Source organism: Heteronotia binoei, chromosome 16 (genome assembly GCF_032191835.1).
Source record: "Heteronotia binoei isolate CCM8104 ecotype False Entrance Well chromosome 16, APGP_CSIRO_Hbin_v1, whole genome shotgun sequence".
Lineage (NCBI taxonomy): Eukaryota > Metazoa > Chordata > Lepidosauria > Squamata > Gekkonidae > Heteronotia > Heteronotia binoei.
The window spans coordinates 16,368,918-16,395,379 of NC_083238.1; the positions used below are offsets into that span (position 1 = coordinate 16,368,918).

The 26,462-nt window shown below is 45.9% G+C and overlaps 1 protein-coding gene across 3 annotated transcripts; it reads right to left on the bottom strand.

Annotated features, from left to right (window-relative positions):
- Positions 1–8,548: 8,548 nt before the first annotated feature.
- RBM43 (RNA binding motif protein 43) lies at positions 8,549–26,324 on the bottom strand. 3 transcript variants are annotated; one of them, XM_060256979.1, is made up of 5 exons: positions 26,116–26,324; positions 11,985–12,183; positions 11,346–11,440; positions 10,887–10,937; positions 8,549–10,040 (listed from the first exon to the last, which is right to left on the bottom strand). In XM_060256979.1, exons 1-5 carry the CDS (start codon positions 26,116–26,118, stop codon positions 9,267–9,269), a joined length of 1,122 nt encoding a protein of 373 aa, XP_060112962.1. In that variant the 5' UTR covers positions 26,119–26,324; the 3' UTR covers positions 8,549–9,266. The 3 variants fall into 3 exon arrangements, with proteins under 3 accessions (XP_060112962.1, XP_060112961.1, XP_060112960.1); XM_060256978.1 differs by having other exon boundaries at positions 26,153–26,298; XM_060256977.1 differs by having other exon boundaries at positions 25,920–26,156.
- Between the last annotated feature and the right edge of the window lie 138 nt (positions 26,325–26,462).

The window sequence follows — 26,462 nt, forward strand, 5'->3', positions numbered from 1 at the left end:
AACATTGGTGAGAGGACTGCCCCTTGAGGCACTCCACAATCCAGTGTGCGCCTCCGGGACCGCTCGCCACCAATTGCCACCCTTTGTCCCCGATCCTCGAGGAAGGAGGAGAGCCATTGTAAGGCAGACCCCCTCACCCCTATGTCGGCGAGGCGGCGGGTCAGTAGCCGATGGTCGACCGTGTCGAACGCGGCCGACAGATCTAACAGCATCAGCACCGCCACACCGCCCCGATCCAGATGCCGTTGGAGATCATCTACCAGGGCGACCAGTACTGTCTCCGTCCCATGACCCGGGCGAAAGCCAGACTGGCAAGGGTCTAGGATGGAAGCGTCATCCAGAAAGCTCTGCAACTGCGACGCCACTGCCCTCTCTATCATTTTACCTAAAAACGGTAAATTAGAGACCGGTCGGTAGTTTGCCAATTCGGCCGGGTCTGCTGTACTTTTTTTCAAGAGGGGTCGGACCAAAGCCTCTTTCAGGGATGATGGAAAGCGCCCCTCCGAGAGGGATCTATTTATGATGTCCCGTAGAGGACATTCAAGCTCCCTCAGGCAGGATTTAATTAGCCAGGAGGGGCATGGGTCCAAATCACAAGTTGTGGGGCGCGCAGAGGAGAGAATTCCGTCAACTTCCTCCAGGCTGAGCGGGTCGAAATGATCCAGAGTTAAATCAGAAGACAGGCAAGGGGCCTCGGGCTCATGTGCTGTATCTAAGGTGATGGGCAGGTCCTGGCGGAGCGACGTGATTTTGTCTGCAAAAAATTTCGCAAAAGCCTCACAGCCTATTTCTAATTCTCTGACGTTTGGTCTGCCCTGGGGCAGTGTAGTTAAATGTCCAATTATTTTAAACAATTGTGCCGGGCGCGAATTTGCAGACGCAATCTTGGCCGCGAAGTACTTCTTCTTCGCGGTCTTGACTGCCATCTCATACGACCTCATAAACGTTCTGTAGGATGTTCTCGCCGCTTCGCCACGAGTGCGCCGCCACTGCCTCTCTAGTCGTCGGAGTCCGTGTTTCAACCGGCGTAGCTCCAGGGTATACCAGGGAGCCAGCCTTGAACGAGGGCGCAGAGGACGTCGGGGTGCGATCTCGTTGATTGCCCCAGATAGCCGGTCTTGCCAGGCATCAACCAGGGCATCAAGGGAATCGCAAGGGGGCCAAGGATCCCGAAGAGCTGTTTGGAACCGTTCCGGGTCCATCAGGCTCCGCGGGCGAGCCAAAATAGGCTCTCCGCCCTTACAGGGTTGTGGTAGCGTCTCCATACAAGCCTTGAGGGCTAAGTGATCCGACCATGGTATCGCCTCCGTCGCGATTTCGTTCACTTTAATCCCGGCCGCAAAGATCAGATCTAATGTGTGCCCAGCCTGATGTGTGGGAGTCGTAACAAATTGGGAGAGTCCCAGTGTCGCCATGGAAGACACTAGGTCCATCGCCTGAGTGGACGCCGCGTCATCGGCGTGGACATTGAAGTCACCCAGGACCAAAAGCCCTGGGTACTCCAACGCCCAGCCGGACACCGCCTCCATCAGGGATGGTAAGGCGCTGGCCGGTGCGTTAGGCGGACGGTACACCAGCCAGATCGCCAACCTCTCCCCGACATCCAACACAAGGCCGACACATTCAACACCATCGATCTTTGGGGCCGGGAGGGCCCGGAAGGAGTAAGCCTCCCGCATGAATACCGCCACCCCGCCCCCCCCCGCCCGCTAATCCGCGACTGGTGGAAGACCGAGTAACCCGGGGGAGTCATCTGGGAGAGTGCCGTTGTCTCTCCCTCTTGAACCCAGGTCTCGGTCACGCAAGCCAGGTCTGCATCCTGCCGAAGCAGAAAGTCCTTGATGGTCTCGGTCTTATTATGTATAGACCTGGCGTTGCATAGCACCTGTGTCGGACGCGGGCAAATTCTCTTGGTCCCCCTACTTGTCACCGTTGGGATGGGAAGTAGACTAGAAGGGGGCCGAGCACTATTTTGTCTCTGTCTCCTTCTCTCATATCTCCGTCCATTCCCACCGTCATATCTTCCCCTCCCCAGGAGCACTGAAATCCCCTGACCGGTCATCCCAAGCCTATTCTTTGATGGTTATTGTTAAGTTCAACTGACTAATTTACATAAACAGCACAGATCCCCAGCCCACCCCCGTCCTTGGTTCCCAATTATCCAGATCACTAAAATCTTTCCTAATTGATTAGTAAATAAATAATTCTTACTTAGCACAGTACTAAAACCTAATTCCTAAAATTTAAAGTGCTAACATGAATAAATAATCAGTTAAATTAATTAATCCAATATGCATTTAAATACATAAAATACACAGTAATAATCCAATTTCTAATCAATTTAAAATTTCTAGTCCAATTTCTAATCAAATTAAATTAGTTCATTGCTAATAATTCTAATAGGTGATCAGTAGTTCATTAGACAACAGAGATAAATTGAGGAGGTGAGGTAGGGTGTAGTTCTTAAAGTGCTGTTAGTTGGTGTGAAGTCTTTTAAAAACGAATGTCCAGGTTTTAGGCGTCTTCGGCGCTTCGTGGCGGCTTTAAAGTGCAGGTGCTGTTTTCTGGTATAGAGACAGTTTTGGGGTGCTGTTCTTAGTATGATCTTTTGAAGCATGGGTGGGAGAGCTTCTTGGCTGATGGCCCTGCCTCGGGTGAGGGGGGTGGGGGCAGAAGAATACGGGAGCGGGGGGGGGCAAGAGGGGAGCAAGGAGGAAGAGCAAGAGGAAGAAAGGGGGGGCGAGGACAGAGACCGGGGTGTCCGCCGAGACCTACGTCCCGGGGGGCAGTCCACTCCTCCGCTCGCTCACACCCTCTCAGCTCCGTCACCCTCCACAGCTACCCCACTCACTCGACTCACCCCTCTCCCTCCTCGTTACGCCAGTTCCGCGCCCCAGTCCTCTTGGCGAAGGGCTGCTCCAGCTACTCGCCTATGGCCGCACCCACTCCTTCCCAGTCTCGGCGTCGCCCGGCGGCAGCGATGTTTCAGCGGCTCGGAACAGCCGCGCTCCTTTCCAGCACTCCAGCACTCAGTAAAACCGAGCAAAGCCCCGCAAGTTGAAGCAAGCAAAAGCTCCGCCACGGCCTCCGCTCTCCTCGCACCTCCGCGCTCTCCTCCCCGGCGCCGGCTCAGTCCCTCCCAGCCTCCACTGGACGCTAGCTCGCGGCTGCGTCCCGGCCCTGTTTGCAGCCCGCCGCTCACGCCTCCAACTCTGCCAGCAGCCGACAGCCGCCGCCTGGACCTCGGTTCTATGGTGATTTGTTGTTGTTTTGTTCGCTCGTTGTTGTTGGTAGTTGCTATAGTTATATAACAGCTATTGTAACAGCTGTTATGATTAAGTTGTTATCGGTCTGCGGGAGCCCTAGCACAAGGCTTCTACCGCCACCGCCATCTTGACCCAAAGTCAAGGCTTCAAGCATTTGCTTCCAAAGTGGGGGAGGAACCACCACCCTGCTACCCCAGAGAATGCACCCCTTGTGTATGGACTGTTCTTCCCGGCGGGATGCAAATGCCCTGAAATCAGCGTCCAGCTTGCCCGTGGGCCACCCCCTTCCCACCCAGTTGAAAACTCTTTAGAGGATGCGGTCTCTACCCATGGCCCGAGCTACCTTAGCAGCGTGGAAGACGAGTTGGAGGGTCAGCTCTTCCTTTGCGAAAAGCTTTTGCTATAGCCTTTCATCCAGGAGGCCCCAGACAAATCGATCCCTCAGGGCTTCCTCCAGCTTGTCGAAGCTGCAGTTTCCCGCAATTTGGTGGAGAGCGGCCAGGTAGATGGCGGCCATCTCTCCCACCCCTTGGTCTCTCTTGTGGAATAGGAATCGGCGGGCGATGATGGATGGCTGGGGCGAGAAATGCCCGGTCAGGATTGTGACTACCTCCTCGTACGTTATCGCGGTGACCTTCGCAGGGGCCAAGAGACCTTTGGTGATCTCAAATGTGGCATCCCCACAGACACTCAGGAGCACATCTCGCTTCCAGCCGTCGGCCGTAATCACATTCGCCGGTAGGTAGCAGTCAACCCGCTCTGCATAGGTCTCCCATCTTTCGGAGTTGGCGGGGTCGGACTCTGCTATGTGGCCTGTCGTTCCATTTGGGGTTGCCATGGCGGCGGCGGGCACTTCTGCCTCTCTGGCTGCGTGCCTTCTTCATCTCCAGCCAGGTCGGTGATTTCCAATGGGGAACTACCTGGCTAGCATCCCACCTTCGTCGCCAGTGTAACGTACTGAGTTACGAGACTTGTAGAAGGCAATATGCTTTATTGGCGAGTACATCACAAAGGGAAGATGGCGGGGCCAGGTCCCCGATTATATACATCTCCCGGAACAACCCTCTATCTGGCCAGATCCAATCCTGGCCAGTTAAAGTTCCTGCCACCGATCTTCATAGGCGGAGTGTAATTTTGTCCTTACATCCGGTGACCTGCAGTCTCCCACTGGTCACCTCCATGCACACGCACACGCACTGTGTTGTGAATTCCAGGACCGCATTTCAAGACGCAACAACCTACCAGGGAGAACTTCTCTCACCCCTCTCTACAAAGACCTTGGCTAACTGTCCTGGGAACCAGCTTGCAAGGAGAATTCCTGAACAGCAGCTGTAATTCTTGTGTATACTTAGATACTCCCTCTTTCTCAAGTGGTAGAGAGTTCATGATATCATTGCCATTTTAGCCAATATGGACATGGTTATTGCCACATGGGAGCAAAAGTGGGCAAGCCCCCCCCCGCCTTGTGTCCTTCTTTGACAAGCATTTGAATACTCGTTGGCAACTGTGACTGAAAAGCTATGCACATTGATGCTACTATATTTTCTTTAAAAATCATAAAATTGTAACTGAACGGGACATCGGGCAGCATCCTCAGAACGTACACATCCTCTGCTGTGCTCCCTTCTTTTAGTGCCATGACTAACCAAATTTATGTCAACTTCAGAGTAAAGGGATATGCAACCTATCCCATAAGCAATATTACTCAATCACTGTACACGTAACTGGGTTACCCATTCCCTCCCATATTGCATGGTGCATTCGGTGTCTGTAATGCAATGCAACGCAATGAAACTTGAAATATGCAACGCAATGAAACTTGAAATATACTGCATCCCACCCCAACTAAAAGGGGAAAAAACACACCATTTGTTACCTTCACAGTTGAGAACAGACAAATGGGGCACTGTAAAGGAATCTCAGGAATTCACAATTAGAAAAGATTCTGTTACACACATATCTCCTATTTTGACATATTTATTGCCTCAACCATTGTTCCCCCTTAATTGGATCCATGCAGTTGTTGACCTTGTACATTTGGCTGGTTGTTTCTGTTTTGTCTCAAAATGTAACACTGTTATTATGAACAATGTTGCAAAGCACTTCAAATGGTTTGCACCAAATGCACGTTATATACCATTTGCTTTTCAGCTCTGTCTCTACATTTGAATGGTTTTCCTCCATTTCATTGTATTTGAAGTACTGTGTGTGTATACATGCACATGAAAGCTCATACCTTGAAGACCTTTGTTGGTCTTAAAGGTGCCACTGGACTCTAACTTTATTCTTCAACTCTTTATTGTGAACACAAATTGCGATTTGGTATCCCATCACTGAAGTTCCATTAAGAAAGCCCATGCTGTGGCATATCGTTTAGCAAATACATTAGACACAAGTGGACTGTAGTTCAACTGAAAAAAATGGCTTGCTCCAAACACACAATAGCTATATGAGACAGCTCTTGGAGACTGTGGTGTTTCCCAAATACTTCTGTTTCAGATGTTGGTGACTCCCAGCTCAAACATGCTCAGGATAAATAAAATCTACCACCTTCCTTGTTCGATGATGAACATAAAATTGGAACTTACTGATATTCTGAGAACCACAGACTGGTACTGTAACAGTGGATTGGAATACGATTCTCCTACATTCAATGAACTCAGCCAGCTGAGAAGTTTGCAGCTTCCCAATCTATTTGATTGGAAGAGAAAAACAAATCCTAAATACCGCACAGCTTCTCGGATATCTCACAGTGCTCACTGAAAACTTGGATCTCTGAATGTGAACTTCACAGCAGAACAATTCTTTATTGCAAATCTAAAAGAAAATATGAAAACAACCTCGAAGGAATGTAGATTTCGCCTCAGTTCTAAACATCTTGTAGCCTCAGAAAAATCCCTTTGATCGAACGTTACGAACAATATTACAAAGCACTTCAAATGGTTTGGACTGTTTTGTCTGCTCTGACATTCTACAGAATACTGATTCTTAATCAGAAGCAATATTCCATCTGTACAGGGATACAACTGTAGGGGTTTCCTCGAGCCAAAAATGCATCTGCACGGTATGTGTCTCCCTCTTGTGCTTTCCATCGTTATAACACTTGCATTTGTTCTAATTTTCCTTTCCTGTGTTTCTTTACCAGTTGGCCATCCTATTCCATAGTGAGCAATAGGAACATTTAGATTGGCTTTAAAACTACACCACCTATACACTTCTTTTATAATGTGTTTCCTTTACCTAATACATTTTTCCAAAAGACCTGTTCATACTGGCAACAATTTTCTAGCCAGTATCTTTCTTTAAAAACATGCTGGAGGGAGAATTGTTAGTTGCACGATTCAATGAGAACGGGACTTGCTATGGCCATATCTTGCTTCTGGAGACCTGCACTGCTGACTTGACAGGCCTGGCCATCTTTCTCCAAAGATTATTTGGGTCAACCAGAAAACCAGTTGATTGACTTCCTCCACTGTTGTAACATGACCCTGAATTTGTTAAGTTGGTTAACTGTATTGTAGACCAGTATCCTTCCCCGGTTCTCTCTGAGACAGAGAGACATCAAGTGGTTTCTTAATTTTAATGACTATTCTTGATTTTTCAAAATTATTATTATTATAAATTAAGACAGAGGTACAGAAAAGAAAGGAGGGGGGAATGATAAATATCGTATTTATCTGTTATTTGTTCATTATAAGAACAAATAGCATTAGAGTAAGATTAAAACGTAAGCATTTATTATACCTAATATTCAGTAATTTCTACATACTTCCCTTGTTGCTAAAACCTAACATTTATTGTCATGTTACTATTGTTAACACTCATTATTTCTTGATCAAACAGGTTTCTTCATTTAAAGTGAAATCTGAACTTTCTATAGTACTATCACAATTATAATAAATTTAAATCTGAGAGTGTTTTTTAAAGCATTTTTAAAAATGTAAAAAAAATGATAAAGTAAGTTCATATGTACATCAAAGTTAACGTTTGGAATCTCAAGTATGTCATTATTTCATAAATAACATTGTTTCAAAAATACCAATATTTTTGCTATTGTATTATCTTTAACAACCTAAATTATATTAATAGAACTATATTAATGCTTATGTTAATTTTATACTAATAACTTAAATAATAAAAAGTGTTTCAGTAGCTAATACAAATAATTCATTTTTCATTTTATTTATTTATTTATTTATTTATTTATCACTTTGCATTTATATCCCGCCCTCTCCGCAAGCGGACTCAGGGCGGCTTACAGTATCATAAAAACAATCAATTCCATAAAACATATAAAACCATAATACATTTATCAGTATTTTTACTTTTAGTAAGCATGGTATTTTCCCCATTTTTTTTTCAAATTCTTTGACTAGTCTTCTTTTTATATAATTGGTTAATTTGGCCATAATGGCATATTTTGGCATTTTATCTCTCCAGAATTTTAATGACTACTATGCTATTTTTACCTAGCTCTGGTGATTAAATGGAACCTCCATATTCAAAGGCAGTAAGGCTCTGAACACCAGTGCTAGGTGGCAACATCAGGTAGACGCCTTAGCCTCTATGCCCTGTTTACTGATCCTCCAGAAAAACTGGCAAGATGCTGTATATCACAGGATACTAGACTAGATGGACCACTGGCCAATTCCAGGAATACTCTTCTTTGATTTTATCGTATTTTATTTTGTGAGCTGCCTTAAACAAGTCTCTGGAGGAGACATATATATTATTGAAATATATCATTCTCCTTCCAAGAGGTCTGCTGAGAAGTTACTTTGATACAGTCCCATACTTCTTTTGCCAACTGTTATGGGAGAAAAAGACAGCATTTCATGGGAGAGAAGGAAGAAACTGGAATTTTGCCTAGAAGACATCAATTACTAACCTAAGTGTCCTAGGCATTCCACACAGCTAAACAAAAGCACATAGTCAGTGTCCAGGTACACAGACTCAATCTAAATTTAGACCCAAGACTAGGAGAACATAATGGGGCACTGAAGAGAAAAGAAAGGTCGGGAGCAACAGTTTGATAGACCCGATTGCACAACAGGCAATCAAGCAAAATGCTTTTAACTTATTCATCTCTTATTATCTCTTGTTGCTTATTATTCCTCATCTGACCTTTGCATGTCTGTATTGTCCACCTTCCATTCTTCCAAGTAAATTCAGATAGAAGAAAAGGATGCACGTATGTGGCCAGTCTCCCAATTCTGTTTCCTCTTTGCTCACGGTGAAAAACTGTTGTCATCTTGGGCTAATCCAAAACACTTCTGCAGCACTAAACTATAAAACCAGCTTTAATCCAGTGAAATCAAGTTATAAACAGAACAAGGATATGAGAACATTTGTTACTGTGCATAAACATCAAGAGAAAGAATGTATGGACTTCCAGAAATATTACATTGTGATATCACTTATTATATAACAAATCCATGCCAGTTGCAGCAAAAGAAAACTTCCAGCTAAACAGGAAGCTGCTGAGAATAATTATTTTGCTTGACCAACCATCATCTTCTTCGGATATCTGTGGGAAAACCTTTAATGAAGCAAGACTGCCCCATAATTAGTGTGCTGAGGTCATAAGGGACAGACACAAAAGAACAAGTCATCCTTTAAAAAAAAAAAAAAGCTAAGCTATGCAGCATTTATTCCTTCTGATGATCAACTGCTGTTCATTCATTGTCACTCTTGAGATGTTTCAGAGCATGCTTCATCAGCAGAGCAGAACTCGCCGTTACATTCAACACGGCACTGCTGCTTAAAATATTAGCCTTGCATGGGACTGTCCTGTATCGTCATCTGTATACCCTTTCAGGGACATTTATTTGTGTCATTCTCCCACCCTGTCAACCAATGCAGTGATGCAGGAACAGACCCACACGATGTGATAACATTCCAACTTAGGTAGGTGCGCCTTAAGACAACTCAAGGCTTCCATTTTCAGTGGCAACCACATGTCGAATGTAACATTTAGGCCTGCCCGAAGACATCGAGCGACTATCGCCAAGGTTCTTTTTGGAAACGCCCCACCATTTTATCCACTTGCTGCATAAACCCAAAAATGTCAGAAGACATTCCTATAACATCTATGTGAGTTGAGTATGGAACAATCAGAACGCGGGGGTACCGTGAGCGCAAGTTCTCACATGCCTGTTCACGTTGACGTTTCTCAGCTCTGCTAAATCCTTCTAGGGATAATCTTTCTTTGCGCAAACAACTTTGCAAACTTTCTGCCAAGTCTTCAACTATATTTTTGGCTATTTCTAACTGGCCAACACTTGGACTAGCAGGGTCATGGTCAAAAGAGACTGTGGTAACCTCACCATCTCTGAACTCATGACTGATAACGCCACATTGTTTTAGCCTCTCTTGATACAGCTTTTTTTTTAATGTTTTCATGTAGAGATATACATCAGTGTCAAGGGCAATAATTAATCGCTCTTTTTTGGTGCTCTGAACAAAATTATTGCTTCCTTTTAAGGATAAATCAGTTTTTCCTAGGCTGGTATTAGGCCTGGGATCCGTTGTGTCCTCTCTTCTCCCAGACTTAACTTCTGGTTTTGAAAGAGAATGATGTCGTTTCGACACAAGCTTATTTTGGAGGGATCTTATTGCTGAAAATGGTCCCTCGACAGTTATCTGTCCATCAGGATGCAAAGTTCCAAAGCTCAAAACTGGAAAATTCTTCTGAAGGTCTCCCACAAGATCTTCTAAGGTGTTTTTCCCTCGCAAAATAGATAAATCAAGGAGACAAGAGACACTGGTAAAAACCTAAAGATAAAACAAAAACAAATGAACAAAAAATACACCCCGTTCACAGCTGAAAGTCAGTATCATTTTTTTTAGCTCAAATATATCTATAATAGTTAATCCCAATCACCTCAGCTGTCTCCTCCATACTAAACTTTAAACTGTAAGCTTCATGGGGCAAGGAACTTGTTATAAATTTCTGTAAAGCACGATGTACATTAATGGGGCCATGTAATTAATAAATAAATAAGAAAATAAATTAATGCTGACAATTTGTCAGTCACACTATGCCCAACAGAGAGTACAGAGACATGGTTCTTTGCTATTAAAAATAATAATAATCTCAGAATGATGCTGATAAGAGAAAATTTGAAGACCTGACGTTCATGTTCTAGAGCAGGGGTGGCCGATGGTAGCTCTCCAGATGTTTTTTGCCTACAACTCCCATCAGCCCCAGCCATTGGCCAGGCTGGCTGGGGCTGATGGGAGTTGTAGGCAAAAGACATCTGGAGAGCTACCGTCGGCCACCCCTGTTCTAGAGAACATCTGAATGGTTTAACAAGCCATAAAAGAACTGTCTCTTGAAATCGGGAGTTTGTTCACATAAGCTTTGATTACTCTACAAATGAGAAGGTGAGAGACGTTCGATTGGATCGTCTGGCATTTTTTAAAGTCAAAAGCAGTCAATCAGATCTGCAGCATGCAGGAAGGATTTAAACACTTCCCAGCTTAAGCTACCATCACTGTCCTGATTTGTTATTAGCAAAGGGGGGTGGGGGTGGGGAGGCCAGTCATCGGAAATCAGAGGGATGGGTGGTGTGTTGGCTTTGACTGGTGAAATCACACAGAGTTGGAAGGGTTACTTACCTTCTCCTCTTCCCTTCCTTGGCCCTGTGGTTCCGATTTTAACGGGGAATTCTAAAAAAGATAAAAAGTGAAGGTTCCTGCACTGTGATGGCATGGCAGCTGCTGCTGAAGCAACTTAAAAAAAAATCTGCACAACCAATCAAGTCTCCAGTGGCCACTCAGAAGCCTTGTTGGGCAAAAGCCCCACCTGGGCCCACCCACTTTTTGAAAAACACTTGGTGGGCACCAGAAAAGGTGTTGGTGAGTGCCATGGCATCTGGGAGACCCCTGCCTTAGAGACTAACAACATTTATTCCAAAACAAGTTTTTTCTGAGTCAGAACCCACTTCTTCAGAGGTCCAGAAGTGACCCCTTTGGATCAAGACTCCGATGCCTCTGACCCCCCCTCCGTTCAGAAAGAATCATCAAATGTGATCCTACATAATACAGTCCTCAAGTGAAAGGTTAACTTATTCTTACATTTTCTCTATACAAAGATACTTTCAGAGGATAGTCCACAGGCAGTCTCTTGTCCTGCAGGCTGTGTTCAGCTTTTGCAACAACATTCTCTGCAACTGAGAAGAAATTCAAGGTTACTTTGTCTCCTGAAGGAAAAAAAGATAATACAAGATAGCAATGCTTGGTTGCTGATCTCAGGGCTGGAGTATCTCAGATGTTTCTCCTCCCACCTTGATGTTTTTCCTTTGGGATTCCCCCACTGCTCAGTATGGTCTCCAGATTATTTTATGCACTGCGCAAAATTATTCAGAGAAGAGAGACAGCAGCCTGTCTCTTTACGAGATTAATTGGCAGCAATTTTTCTCCCCCAAGGCTTGGCTGCAAAAAAGCTCTCATCTGGCAGGCAAGGGATAGACTTGATTCATGTATGAGTATTTCAAACACCCACACAAACACTCTCTCTAGAGCCTGCTCGCATTTATATGTCTGATGAGTGGCAGCAAATCCTGAAAGGCTAGAGATTTCAAACCAAGGTACGATCAGCCAGCATGTTTAGAATGCTGGAATTTATAGAACACGAATTCTCTTTTATAGCTGCCGTTATAAAATTCTGCTTTTTGGTCAAGGTCCTGAGATTCTCTTTCCTTCCTTTGATATTACCTTGCCTGTCTTCAAATGTTATGTATGCAACTCCTTTGGTTGGCGTAGGATAGACTATGTCTTCCACGTCTCCACCTTTATTCTTTGCCTTTTGAAAATGGATTGTTAGTATATCAGCCAAGACGTCATCCTCTAGAAGGCCATCTGGAATGCCACGGACTGCAATGGTTCTTTGTGGCTTGGCCACTTGTGCAGTAGCCTGTGAAGAAACACATGGGACAAGTTACAGTGATTTACTTCTGCAGGGCTTTTTTTTTGTAGCAGGAACTCCTTTGCATATTAGGCCACACATCCCTGATGTAGCCAATCCTTCTGGAGCTTACAACAGGCCCTGTAGGAAGAGCCCTGTAAGGAATTCTAGCAGGACCTCCTTTGCCTATTAGGCCACACACCCCTGATGTAGCCAATCCTTCTGGAGCTTACAACAGGCCCTGTAAGAAGAGCCCTGTAAGGAATTCTAGCAGGACCTCCTTTGCCTATTAGGCCACACACCCCTGATGTAGCCAATCCTTCTGGAGCTTACAACAGGCCCTGTAAGAAGAGCCCTGTAAGGAATTCTAGCAGGACCTCCTTTGCCTATTAGGCCACACATCCCTTATGTAGCCAATCCTCCAAGAGCTTACAGTAGGCCCTGTAAGAAGAGCCCTGTAAGCTCTTGGAGGATTGGCTACATCAGAGGTGTGTGGCCTAATATGTAAAGGAGTTCCTGCTACAAAAAAGCTCTGGACTTCTGCCTGTCTCTGGTCCTCACCCTTAACCTGACAACTGCTAGGGGCTGCCTGTACAAAGACCATGAGTAGCCATCTTGTGATCACTTTGGATTCCTTCTAGAAGAGGATTCCATTTACATGGTGTAGATCAGGGTTTCCCAGACTTTTCTTTCCCGTGGCCCGGTTATTTTTACACTTCTCCACTAAAATTTGGTGGTGGAGTCAGGAGACTTTGGGGATGGAGCCGGGAGACAGGAATCATGCAATTTCTTGTGGTGTCACGGACTAAGTAATGTCACTTCCGGGGCACACTGAACCAAAACTCCACCTTTTCCTGTGATGTCACTTCCAGGGCACTCCCCCGAACCTGCCTCTTCTTCGGAAGTATATTCATTTTCAGAAAAAAAATCTCATGCTGAACCAAAATGGGGCTGGAAAGTGGGCATTCCTCTCTTTTCACCCCCACACCTGCATGCACCTATCTGTTTGTGTGTTCTTCTCCAGCTTGCAAGCACTCCTAATGCCCATGTTCAATTGCCTGCACCACCTACACATCACTTCCTCAACAGCAATGGCCAGTGTATGCAATTGGGAGTGCTGTTGCCATTGCCATCAGGAATGCCAGCACTGCGTACCACCCACACTGGGCCCTGGCAGCTGCTATACCTCAAAATATGCTGACACACTTAGTAGGCCCTTCCTTCAGCTGCTACTACTGGAACCCTGCCTCAAGCTACAACCAAGCTTGCTTGGTTTCAAGAAAGTCTTTTGACAGCTATTTTTCATGCTTTTCTTTGGTTGAAACACTGGGAAATTGCTGTGAAAGGTAGCAGAGAATTGTACTGCAATGAAGGAATTAATTTCAAGTTATATGAAGTTCATACAAGTTTTTCTGCAGTTATCCCAAAAAGGTTATTTATGAGGGGCTTGCAGCTTTTTACTGGCTGTGTTTCCCAAGCCTTTAAAAGCAACCTGTTGTGCAGATACTTAGCCAGTGAACTACTTTCATCCTTTTTAATATCTACAGGAAGAGCTTAATTCTGATGTCAGACAGCTGTTAAAAACAGGACCAGTAAAATGGTGCCAAGTTCATAGTACCATCTCTTCCAGTGCTGTTGAGATATACCGCAGTAAACTCCAATAATCTCTTTCTGCCCCACACCTCTTACTCTCATTCACTCACACAGAAATCTCATAGAAGGCCACCTGGCTACAACTGGGGGTGCCAACTTTTCATTGGCAGAGCTCCTATGTCTGCAACAACAGTATGATTAACAGAAAAGTTTCATCCAGTAAAAATGGAAGGAAAGAAAGGGAGGGAGGGAGGGAGGGAAGGAAGGAAGGAAGGAAGGAAGGAAGGAAGGAAGGAAGGAAGGAAGGAAGGAAGGAAGGAAGGAAGGAAGGAAGAAAGAAAGAAAGAAAGAAAGAAAGAAAGAAAGAAAGAAAGAAAGAAAGAAAGAAAGAAAGAAAGAAAGAAAGAAAGAACATAAACTTAAGAGGACCCATGTTGGATCAGGCCAGTGGACTATCCAGTCCAAAATTCCCTCATACAATGCCCAAAAAGCACCAGAATGTCCACCAGTGGGACCAGGGCACTAGAAGCCCTCCCACTGTTGCTTCCCCCATCCCAGCACCAAGAATACAGACAGAGCATCACTTGCAGGGAAAGAAAGAAAGAGGGGGGGGGGGGGCAAAGGGAAAAAAAAGCCTTCCTTACCATCAGATGACCCCAGCCAGCAAAAATTCTGCCCAGGGGTCATTTGATTAAAAAAACAGCTATTGGAATGCCCACTCCTCACCCCTCTCAGCTGAAAAAAACACACACACCCTTCTTTGCTGCCCAGGCCTCCCAAGGAAATCTCCCAAAAAGGACATACTGCAAGGCACATGAAAGCCAGTGGATGCTAGCTTTTCTCTCAAACACTGGGAGCGGGGGAGAAGGAAGGAGAGGCAGCCCAGCTCCTCTCTGCACAACTCAGAGGTGGGGCGGGGCTAGCTTTGTTGGGGGCAGGGCCAGCTTTGGCTTTTCTTGTGACCCGGTACTGAGGCTTCCTCGGCCCGGTACCAGGTCACGACCCTGCAAATGAGAAACACTGGTGTAGATCATCTCCTAATTTAAGAACTATGGAGAAAATACCAATATATGTTCTAGAGGATGAAAGGGCAAGTCCAGCCCAGGACAGAAAGATCCAGTAACTTCCTGGGTTTATAAACTGAAGCTCAATCCAGATGAGACCAAGCTGTTGCTAAAGCTTCTCAGCACTGAGAAGTCAGCCTGTCCTGGAGGGGGTTACACTTCCCTTGAAAGAACAGGTTTGTACCCTGGGGATGCTGGCAGATTCCTAAGTGCATAATACCTTTTATCAACTTTGCCTGCTGTGCCAACTACTGCAGTTTCTCAAAGACCATGATCTGGCCACAGCAATCTATGCTTTGATTATACCCAGGTTAGATTACTGTAATGTGTTTTTACATTGTGCTGCCTTTGAAAATGGCCTAGGAACTTCAGCTTGTCCACAGTACAGCAGACAGGCTACTGTCAGATACAGAATACAGGGACTGTATCACCCTAGTGTTGAAAGACCTGCTCTGCCCACTATTTGTTCCTGGGAACAATTAAGAGGGTCGGTTCTCACCTTTAAATCCCTAAATGGTTTGGAGTCAGCATATCTGAAGGACTACTCCTCGCATATTGTCCATCTCACCTCAGAAGCTCTGCTCTCTGTGCCCCTAACCTTGAGGGGAGGTAGGCAGAAATCAGAGGCGGGGCTTTTTCAGTGGTGGCACCTCACTTGTGGAATGCCTCTTGAGGGCTTCCCTAATGCCTATATTGCTTTCTTTTAGTAACCAGACAAAAACATTTCTGGATACTCAGGCTTGTAATTGAGGGTTGATTTTATACACTGGTTTAGTCTGGAAACTTACTTTAAGTCATCTGTGGTCTGTTTTTATAAGCTATGATTTTTTTTTTTAATGCTGGGCTTTTTTTGAACTTAATGTTGAACTTCGGTACCTTTTACTGGTTTGTTTTGATTATTTTTATTTCGTAAGCTGCCTTGGGTGGCTTCCTGAAAGGAAGCTTTAAAATGTTCTAAATAACTTTAATATCGCTCTCGTCTTTGACGAAGCCCAGTACAGCACGTATTGTTTCCTCACTCCTCCATTTTATCCTCACAACAGCCCTGTGAGGTAAGATAGGCTGAGAAAGATTGCCCAAGGTCACAAAGTGAGCTTCAAGACTGAATGGGCATTTGAACCCGGGTCTCCGGCACTTTAACCATCAGCCCACACTGGCTATTTTTTTTAAAAAAAAATGTCACATTGTATCTTACTCGTCCTCCCAGGTCATGAGGGCATGATTCTCCCACATTACCCTCAGAACAACCGTGTGTCATGGGTGCTGGGGACCCTGCAGAAGAAGCTGAGCCTGCAGAAGAAACTGTGCCCCTGCCACCTGCACCAGTGCTCCTGCCTCTTGCTGGAGAAGATCCAAGCCCCCCTGCCTCGCCCTCTCGGGTGGCTCGTGTGCGTGACCGCCTTCGTCAGGACCTCAGGGATCGGAGGAGGGCGGCACGCTCACGAGCAAGACGCTCCCTGAGCCCTGAGTTTTGAAAGGATTCTGGCCCTTCTAGGAGTGAGGGTGCTTGAGTCTCAGCAGGATCCTGGCTGCCCTCTGGGTCAGCAATTAGCCCAAATGGGCAACAGACAGCAGAGGGCTATATAGCTGTGGGCTTTGGGAGGAGGCTTTGTGGAAGCAACTAGTCACTTACATGATGTTCTAGCATCCACGTTGGCTTTTGACTTTGGCTTCTGGACCCCCCCCCCCCCCCCCCCGACTTTGGCTTCTGAACCTCTGACCTGCGATACCTGGACTGTGATTCGGTTTTGGCGCCTTGGACCCTCTTTACTCACCAGCTACAGACCTTGGACTGCCCCTGGACTTTGCCTGACCCGGCCCCAGCCTGTGACACCCTGCAAGGTAGGTGAGGTTGAGAGAAAGTAACTGAACCAAGGTCATCCAGCTTCCGTGGCAGACTGGGGTCTCTCATATCCAGCACTCTAACCACTTCACTAGGCTAGCCAATGCCCAAAGTGTTACTATAAATATGAAACAAACACAGATAGCAACTACAGTAACAGAATCATACAATGCAAAAAAGAAACCAGCCTATTATCTCGCCTGGTAGGAGGATTACCTAAACCTGAAACTAAAAGCTTATCATCCGTCTGCTCATCTCAAAGAATTTGTACCTTGCTTTGTTTAAAACAGGGGTCCTCAAACTACGGCCCGCGGGCCAGATGCGGCCCGCTGAGGACGTTTATGCGGCCTGCCGGGTTATGGCAAAATCAGACCGGAAGTGACGTTCGACCTAAACTCGCGTTAGCAACGCACACTTCCGGCACTGGGCTGAGGCGGCGGAGACAGAGTGTGAGGTGATACCGAGGTGAGGTGAGTTCCCAGGCCGGGGTGTGTGGTGTGGGGAAGGGAGAGAGATGCAGAAGACGGAGAACTGACGGCCCGCGGCCTTGTACAGTAACGGCAGTCCGGCCCTCCAACAGTCTGAGGGACAGTGAACTGGCCCCCTATTTAAAAAGTTTGAGGACCCCTGGTTTAAAAGGTGTATAGGACTCAAAGAACTTGTACCTCCCTGTGTTCAAAAGCCATATGCAGATTTTGAAGCTTCATTCTGGGAAGGGGGCATGTTTTGTATGTGTGTTTCTGTGTCTGTGTGTGCAAGCCTGGAAGTCACGCAGACTTCTGGCAACCCCTACTGGGAGCATGGAGGACGTCCGGAGAAGTGCTTGATGCAGCCTGCCTCTGCCTCCTGATCCTTGTACTCCAAGGGGGTCTTCCATCCAAGTACTTGCCAGGGTCAGCCCTGCTTAGCTTCCTGGGTTTGCCTGGGCTATTCAGGTCAGGGCGATGCTTCGTTTTTAAAAAAGCAATTTACCTTTCTCACAATGCAAGAACTCGTGGGCATTCGATGAAATTGCTGAGCAGTCGGGTCAGAACGGATAAAAGGAAGTACTTCTTCACCCAAAGGGTGATTAACATGTGGAATTCACTGCCACAGGAGGTGGTGGCGGCCACAAGCATAGACAGCTTCTAGAGGGGGTTAGATAAAAATATGGAGCACAGGTCCATCAGTGGCTATTAGCCACAGTGTGTATGTGTGTGTGTGTGTATGTGTATATATATATATATATATATATATATATATATATATATATATATATATATATATATATATATATATATATGGCCGCTGTGTGACACAGAATGTTGGACTGGATGGGCCATTGGCCTGATCCAACATGGCTTCCCTTATGTTCTTATGTGACACAGAGTGTTGGACTGGATGGGCCATTGGCCTGATCCAACATGGCTTCTCTTATGTTCTTATGTGACACAGTGTTGGACTGGATGGGCCATTGGCCTGATCCAACATGGCTTCTCTTAAGTTCTTATGTGACACAGTGTTGGACTAGATGGGCCATTGGCCTAATCCAACATGGCTTCTCTTATGTTCTTATGTGACACAGTGTTGGACTGGATGGGCCATTGGCCTGATCCAACATGGCTTCTCTTATGTTCTTCTGTGACACAGAGTGCTGGACTGGAGGGGCCATTGGCCTGAACCAACATGGCTTCTCTTATGTTCTTATGTGACACAGTGTTGGACTAGATGGGCTATTGGCCTGATCCAACATGGCTTCTCTTATGTTCTTATGTGACACAGTGTTGGACTAGATGGGCCATTGGCCTGATCCAACATGGCTTCTCTTATGTTCTTATGTGACACAGTGTTGGACTGGATGGGCCATTGGCCTGATCCAACATGGCTTCTCTTATGTTCTTATGTGACACAGTGTTGGACTAGATGGGCCATTGGCCTGATCCAACATGGCTTCTCTTATGTGACACAGTGTTGGACTAGATGGGCCATTGGCCTGATCCAACATGGCTTCTCTTATGTTCTTAACAGGTCTTATTAGCTTGGGGGGGGGGGGGTTGTCCTCATTGTGTGGGGAAAAAAGAATACAAATAATTTAAAATAAAACTAAACGCTACAAGTGGGCAAAGTTGTTGACAAAATTATTGATATTCCTCACTTCCTGTTTTCTGCAATATATGTTTTTCTTTCAAGTAATTACAACGTTCGTTGACAATAAACAGAAAACAAAACTCAAAGCTACGAGGCTTATTTTCAAGGGAGGTTTTTGATGTACCGATGCCTAACTTTTCTCTTGAGCTTTAAAATCGAAAGAATGTAAAGCAAAAAAGCATTCCTTTGTGAAATAGACAATAATATTGTCTATTAATTTTCGCCACCACTTGTCCTCCAAGTTCTCTTGTTTTATGCATAGAAACATAAGATTTTCAGCGAGTCCAACCAGGGGGGGGGGGGGGGAAGAGCCATTTGACCTGGCCCTGAAGAGGCAAGAAAGCCTGAAATGTAGACAATTGTTGATTGTTTGGCATTTGACACATTTTACAATTTGACTCAGTCTTTTTAGACCCCTTGCTTTGTTTTCTTGTGTTACTATTTTTAATTTTTTATTATGGCTAGGGACTTCAAAGGCTGGAAGTGGCCCAAGCTTCTCTGCACATCTCCAAAGGGCTGGCTTTCAATCCTGTTCCACTTTTCTTCTTTTGCAGCCACAAAGCTTTTTCCAAAAATTGTCTTCCAATCTCATTTCTGTTTGGAAAAGCACATTCTTCGTTCACCTCCATTTCACTGGAATGCTCCGGAGATTGGGGTTTTTTAGTAGCCTTACAATGACACAATGGGCTTGCATTCCAATATGTCCCCATACTTGCCACTGCAGGATGAAGAGGAGAAAGGAGCTGGGTGAAATTACTAAATCTCCACCACACTCCCCTCTTGAGTGACTTATGTCACTAGCTGCCATGGATGTGAAAAATGCAGATAGCTTTGTACATAATTCGGTATGTCAGCTTATGCGAAGAAAACTGCCAGCAGCCGCTGACATCTTGCAACGAAAGTCAATTTCAAGTCACATCTCTGTGCAAGGTACTTAATGGCGATCCCTCAGAACTTTGCCATAGTAAGAAGGTTTAGACAAGCGCAGCAGGACGAACGCCTAAAAACTCTGCTGTAGGCGGGCGACTTTTTTTTTTCCTGACAAGAAATCAGAACTATCACTGTCTATTATTTCTAGCAGGAGGGGAGAAACAGATCCAAAGAGACAGCTTCTCGGTTTTATCCACAAACTTTTAATCTAAGAAGACACTAGGCCTATTTTGAAGGGACTCTAAAAACTGCTAGAAGCATTCACTTATGTAATTGTCATTTTCTCCAGTATATGATGTTCCTTTTAAACAACGCACAAATGGATATTTTTTTTTCTTATTACACAGTATCTTGTCGAGGGAGGGGGAAATCATGACACAAGGATAATTTTCCAGCTGTTTGTTCAGGAAGAAGGATAAGTGTTTACTCTGAGTGTCTTTTAGAATTCTCTGTATGCCAATAAGCAGAGGGTGAGAGAACAAGCAGCAGTACAAATGGAATTCTGTCCATGCAATGGGGCTCCCCATATTCTTCTTTATCACCCTTCACAACCCCCAAAACTAGTGTTTGTGTGTGTGTGTGTGTGTGTATCCTATAGACATAAAACCAATTTCACGTTGGCAAGTCCAAGCACCCTGATTGGTTGGCACTGGGTGGGACTGCACTTCATCAACTTTTGGCCCATCAAACTATCATCAAGAGTACTTGCATGCCGTTGGTTGAGTCTGCTCCTCTCTCCCTCCCAAGTGGCTGTTGCTACGCAGCAAAGCTGGTTGTTAGTGAAAAGCAAACAACCTTAGTTCTGGCAGTTATTGCCTCTCCCTACTCTCCCATTGGCTGAGCTGCCTGTTGCACTGGTTCACAGAGAGAAAGAAAAACTTCCTTTGAGGGAGGGAGAAGGAGGGAGACAGCCAGAGAAAGGCTTCCCTTGATTGGCTGAGGATTCCTCCCTATCCTCCTTTGAAAGCAGGGGAAAAATGGTGTCCTCTCCCAACAGACCAGATACAGAGAGATGGAAGTCCTGTGCTTAAGACCAACAACATTGTCAGAGAGACTGTTGGTCTGAAAGGTATCACTACAGACCTCTGAGGCAGAACAAATTGAGGCCAGTTCAGGACTGGGAAATTGCAATAAAAGTATATTAGACAACCCCAAAAATCCACTTCAGAGTGACAGGTTAGGATGATCAGGTGAGTCAGAGATCCTCTTACTGGGTCATTAATAGGCTTGTCATTTCCCATCACTGACCACTAGCACTGTATGGTAAAACTATACATGGGAAAGTAACAAGTCCCTGCATTGTTTTTGTTTTGCAAATGCACTGTACTTTCCATCAGTCATTCCACTCCTGCTAAAAAGTAAAGCAGGACAGTAAAGCAAGCTTGCCCAGCAGATGAGAGAATTCATTTTTACAAAGGCAGGTTCAGAGACTTTGGCTCCTCCTCTTTTGCCACATGACATCTTCACATGCTCCCTTTCTGGAGATTTAAGTTCAGTCCCGTGTTTGTAAAGAATGAAGACCGTCGGACTAGAACAGGGGTAGCCACACTGGCTTAACGTAAGAGCCACGTCGAATATCAGATGTCTGAGAGCCCCAAGACATGAAAGGAGGAAGAAAGGAAAGCAAATAGATTGAGGGGAGAGGTGGAAAGAAAGCAACTTTAACTTTAAACGCATTCTCCAAATGGCCGGCTGGCTTGGCAAAGTGATTTAGAGAGAGAAATGCCTTCCTCAAGCCGGCCAATGGGGCAGCGGGGGCTTTGAGAGCCACACAAGATGTGTTAAAGAGCCACATCTGGCTCCCAAGTCATTAGGCAGAGCTAGCTGTTGTGATGTTAAGTCCAGAACAATGAAAGGCATATTTATCTAGGCTGAGCTGTTCCACTTTCTCAGCCCTACCCCGTGACTGCCTTTAAAAGGAGGGAGCTGCAACCTGCAGGTGTGGCTTGTTGCTTGGCCCAATGCAAGAGGCTGTTTTTAACATCTACATCTACATGCAGCTTGGGACTGGGATACCTATAGGGCTGCCTTAGTGAAGAGGGAGAACCAGGTAACATAACCCTTTCCTTTTCCATCAGCAGGAATTCCACTGCTGCAGAAGTGTTAGTGCCCGCCAGTGCCCCCCTACTTAGGGCATTCTCACCCACACAGGTTTTAGTCCTACAACCCCAATATCAGAGCACTGCAGGTCTTATTGGACTAGTGGGAATGGCTTGCAAGAGCTTACAGGGCTTTTAGTCCAGGGCCTACTGTAAGCTCCAGGAAGATTGGCTACATCAGGGGCGTGTGGCCTAGTATGCAAAGGAGCTCCTGCTACAAAAAAAAACGCCCTGTATGTCCTTATCCCCAAGCTCCATAGCCTACAAACTAGAGGCTGTGTGGTTCTTCTCTCTGACAAAGGATACGTCTATATCACCTGTTTTCGTGCGATGTGTACTCAAGTGAATCCTGAAGACCTTGTGCTATTTGCACTAGTCTGATATTGTTCCCCTCGGTTTTCATTTATTTGTTTCTCGGGGTGGGGGCCTGTTTTTTTACTAACATTACACAGACCCAGCAACCTCTCTGCAACAATGCTGGAAATTCCCATCACATTCCAGTGTTGTCAATTTACATGTGTAAGAAAGTGAAAAATAGGAACAGCACAAGCAAGAGCCATTCAAAACAAGTCTTAAACTGTTCCTCCCTGCTATTTTCCCCATTGAACATTGCCATTCCCAAGCTGCTTTTATCCTCACTGGGGAAGTTTTCTTAAGAGAGTATAAAAAGCTCAGAGTAGCTTAATTCAGCTAGTATACAGCAGAGGAGGAAAGAGCTAAAGACACCCCCCCCCCAAAAAAAGCCTTTTGGTTTTGTCCATAAAACTATATGATTTAGCATATGGAAGGGCTTTTCCGTTATATTCCAAAAAAATACTTTTCTCTCCTTCTCCCCCCCCCCCCCCTCGCTTATTTTGTTCAGTAACAACAACCAGTAAGAGACAGCTCTGTGTCACAGTGGTTAGAGTACTGACCCAGGACCTGGAAAGCTAAATTAGAGAGCCAGTTTGGTGTAGTGGTTAAGTGTGCGGACTCTTATCTGGGAAAACCGGGTTTGATTCCCCACTCCTCCACTTGCACCTGCTGGCATGGCCTTGGGTCAGCCATAGCTCTGGCAGAGGTTGTCCTTGGAAGGGCAGCTGCTGGGAGAGCCCTCCCCAGCCCCACCCACCTCACAGTGTGTCTGTTGTGGGGGGAGGAAGGGAAAGGCGATTGTGAGCCGCTCTGAGACTCTTCGGAGTGGAGGGCGGGATATAAATCCAATATCTTCTTACTAGATGTCCTCTTCTTACAAGACATATCTTTTGTGTGTGTGTGTCCTCTTTGCAGTTCTTTTTGGGTTGGAAGGAGAGGAACATTCCTAGTTACTAGCAACGATCACAGCTTAAATAGCAACAGTATTTAAAATGAGATTCGCCATTGGGATCGCTTGTTTTAAGTAGTCAGCTGGGAAATACGTCCTCTTTTTTGCTTTTCAAAACATGGTAGCCCTACCAAATTCAAATCCCTGCTCCCCAGAAAGCTCACCGTAACTACAATCCTAAACAGTTACGCCCTACGAACTGTATTGTCTTCGCTGGACAATTTCTGATTTTTTGAAGAGTGGATCCAGGTATAAATAGCACACGTCATAAGGCTCTTTAATAAAGGAAAGCTATAGAGCCAGCTGAGCAGTCGTGTTGGTGTGAAGCAATAGAACAAAGTTCTATTATTCTGCAGCACAGTAGCACCTGTAAGACCAACAAAGTTTTATGGAGAACGTCAGCTTTTATCTGCTAAAAGCACACTTCATCAGACATACATACAGACATAGGTCTGTCAGATCCAACTCAATAAATACCTGGGGACTTTGTGGGGGGGGGGGGAGGGTGCACCCAGGAGCAAGGGTGTGACAAGCACGACTGAACTCCAAAGGGAGTTCTGGCAATCACATTTAATGGGACTGCACGCCTTTTAAATGCCTTCCCCCCCCCCCCCCCATTTGGAAATAATTGTCATGGGTGCTGCAGAAGAAGCCGAGCCTGCAGAAGAAACTGTGCCCCTGCCACCTGCACCAGTGCCCCTGCCTCCTGCTGGAGAAGATCCAAGCCCCCCTGCCTCGCCCTCTCGGGTGGCTCGTGTGCGTGACCGCCTTTGTCAGGACCTCAGGGATCGGAGGAGGGCGGCACGCTCACGAGCAAGACACTCCCTGAGCCCTGAGTTTTGAAAGGATTCTGGCCCTTCTAGGAGTGAGGGTGCTTGAGTCTCAGCAGGATCCTGGCTGCCCTCTGGGTCAGCAATTAGCCCAAATGGGCAACAGCCAGCAGATGGCTATATAGCTGTGGGCTTTGAGAGAAGGCTTTGTGGAAGCAACTAGTCACTTACCGGACGTTCTAGCATCCACTTCGGCTTCTGGACCCCCTGACTTTGGCTTCTGAACCTCTGACCTACGATACCTGGACTGTGATTCGGTTTTGGCGCTTTGGACCCTCCTTGATACCCAGCTACAGACCTTGGACTGCCCCTGGACTTCGCCTGGCCTGGCCCCAGCCCGTGACAATAATAATGGTTAGGGGCACCTTCTTTGGAGACTCATAGAATTGTACCCCCTGGGCCAATCTTTTTAAAACTTGGGCACTGTTTTGAGGGGAGGCACTGGATGCTACCCTGAAAATTTGGTGCCTCTACCTCAACAAACAGCCTCCCAGAGCCCCAGATACCCACAGATCAATTCTCCATTATACCCTATGGCAATCGGTCTTCATAGAGAATAATAAGAGTGTCCAGCAGACATTTCCCTCTCCCCCCACCCCTCATCCCCGCTTTCTGAGAACCCTGAAGTAGGGGAAAGGCCTCCAAACCAGCGAATCCTCTGCCCCCAACTGGGGATTGGCAACCCTAACATCCACTATATTCCACTTAAAATAGTGTATCAGTATAATGTATGTGATATTATGCCGAGTAGAAATCTCTCTAACAGAACTTTTCTTAGAAAAGGATGTTGTTAGTTTAACCCATACTTGAGGGGTATACATCCACTGTATTCTAATATATTTTTGCATAGTATTTGAACAGCGTAGACTGCAGCTTCATTCTACAGAAAAATGTTACTTTTAACCCATGCTTTAGAGGAGACCAACGGATCATTACAACAAACTCTAATTTATTACTCGTCACAATTAAGAGACCTAATGATATCGGCATCATCTCCAATTCTGACGTTTATTGCCTTTGCTGGGTTTTTTCTGCCCAGTCAACCCAAACCCAGGATTACCAGACCCCCAACTTGTCATTCTTTTAATATGCCAAAAACATTTTTAGTATTTTGCATACTAATTCCCTGCCCCACTCGACTGCTAATTCCATCCCATACTATTGTCTGATGAAGTGTGCTTGAAGCACATGAACATTTACATTCTGAAAATAAAACTCCGTAGGTCTTAAAGGTGCTACTGGACCCCAGCTTTGTTCTAAAAACTCAAGCTATGTTTCTCAGTCGTATACAATAGAAGTCCTACAGCAATCCAGGCTAAAAAAATTAAATGCGCTCAGTGAAACAGAATCAACACGGATGACCGTCAGATAGGGTTGCCAAGTCCAATTCAAGAAATATCTGGGGACTTTGAGACTATGGGGGGGGGGGGGGGGTGGAGCTGGGAGACATTAGGGGTGGAGCCAAGATCAAGGCTGTGACAAGCATAATCGAACTCCAAAGGGAGTGCTGGCCACATTTAAAGGGACGGCACACTTTTTCAATTCCTTCCATAGGAAATAATGGATAGGAGCACCTTCATTGGGGGCTCATAGAATTGAACCCCCTGGTCCAATCTTTTTGAAACTTGGGGGGGGGGGTATTTTGGGGAGAGGCACTAGATGCTATACTGAAAATTTGGTGCCTCTACCCCAAAAAACAGTTCCCCCCCCCCAGAGACCTGTGGATCAATTCTCCATGATTTTCTATGGGAATAAATCCCCACAAGGAATAACAGAGTTCCCAGCAGACATTTCCCTCCCCTCTCCTCCCCCCCCCTTTCTGATTACCCTGAAACAGGGGGGGGGGCCTCCAAACCGGGGGATCCCCTGCCCCCACCTGGGGATTGGCAACCCTACCGTCAGATTTTACCACGAAGCTGCATTAATGAGAGGGTTGGGGGGGGGGGGAGAACATACAGCAAGATGATTCTGCGGAGTATTAGAGGTTTCTCTGGAGTCGAGATCTACCGCGATTGTTTTAGCTCGAAATGAGAAGAGCGACGGGGAAGCGAAGCGCAAAGCAAACGACGCGCATCCAGAGGCGAAAACTCCCGCAACTCGCCACAGTGCTGGCGCATGAAAAGATAGCATGACATGAATCACTCGCACTTGCCATAACTCCGCAGAGATGACCTCACGATCGCTCCCACCTTTCCTGAGAAGTGCAAAGTTTCGTTTCGTTTGTTTTCCTGGGACCCACAAATGCGTGCAGCGGATTGCATGCAGGGAAGTGTAGTTCACGGTGGCAATGAGAAACACCACCCAGGGGGAAGAGCAACTACGAGACCGGAAAAGCTTCGTTCTGAGTCTGGGCAGATCGGATGCTTGCAAAAGCCGCGCCCACTTTTAGTGCAGCTGGGATTAGACCGGGGAAGTTTTGCACTGGCCATGCAAAACGTTTTGTGTTTTTTCCCCGAATCGGTCGAAGTTGTATCACTCAATACAGCTTGCGCACCCTGG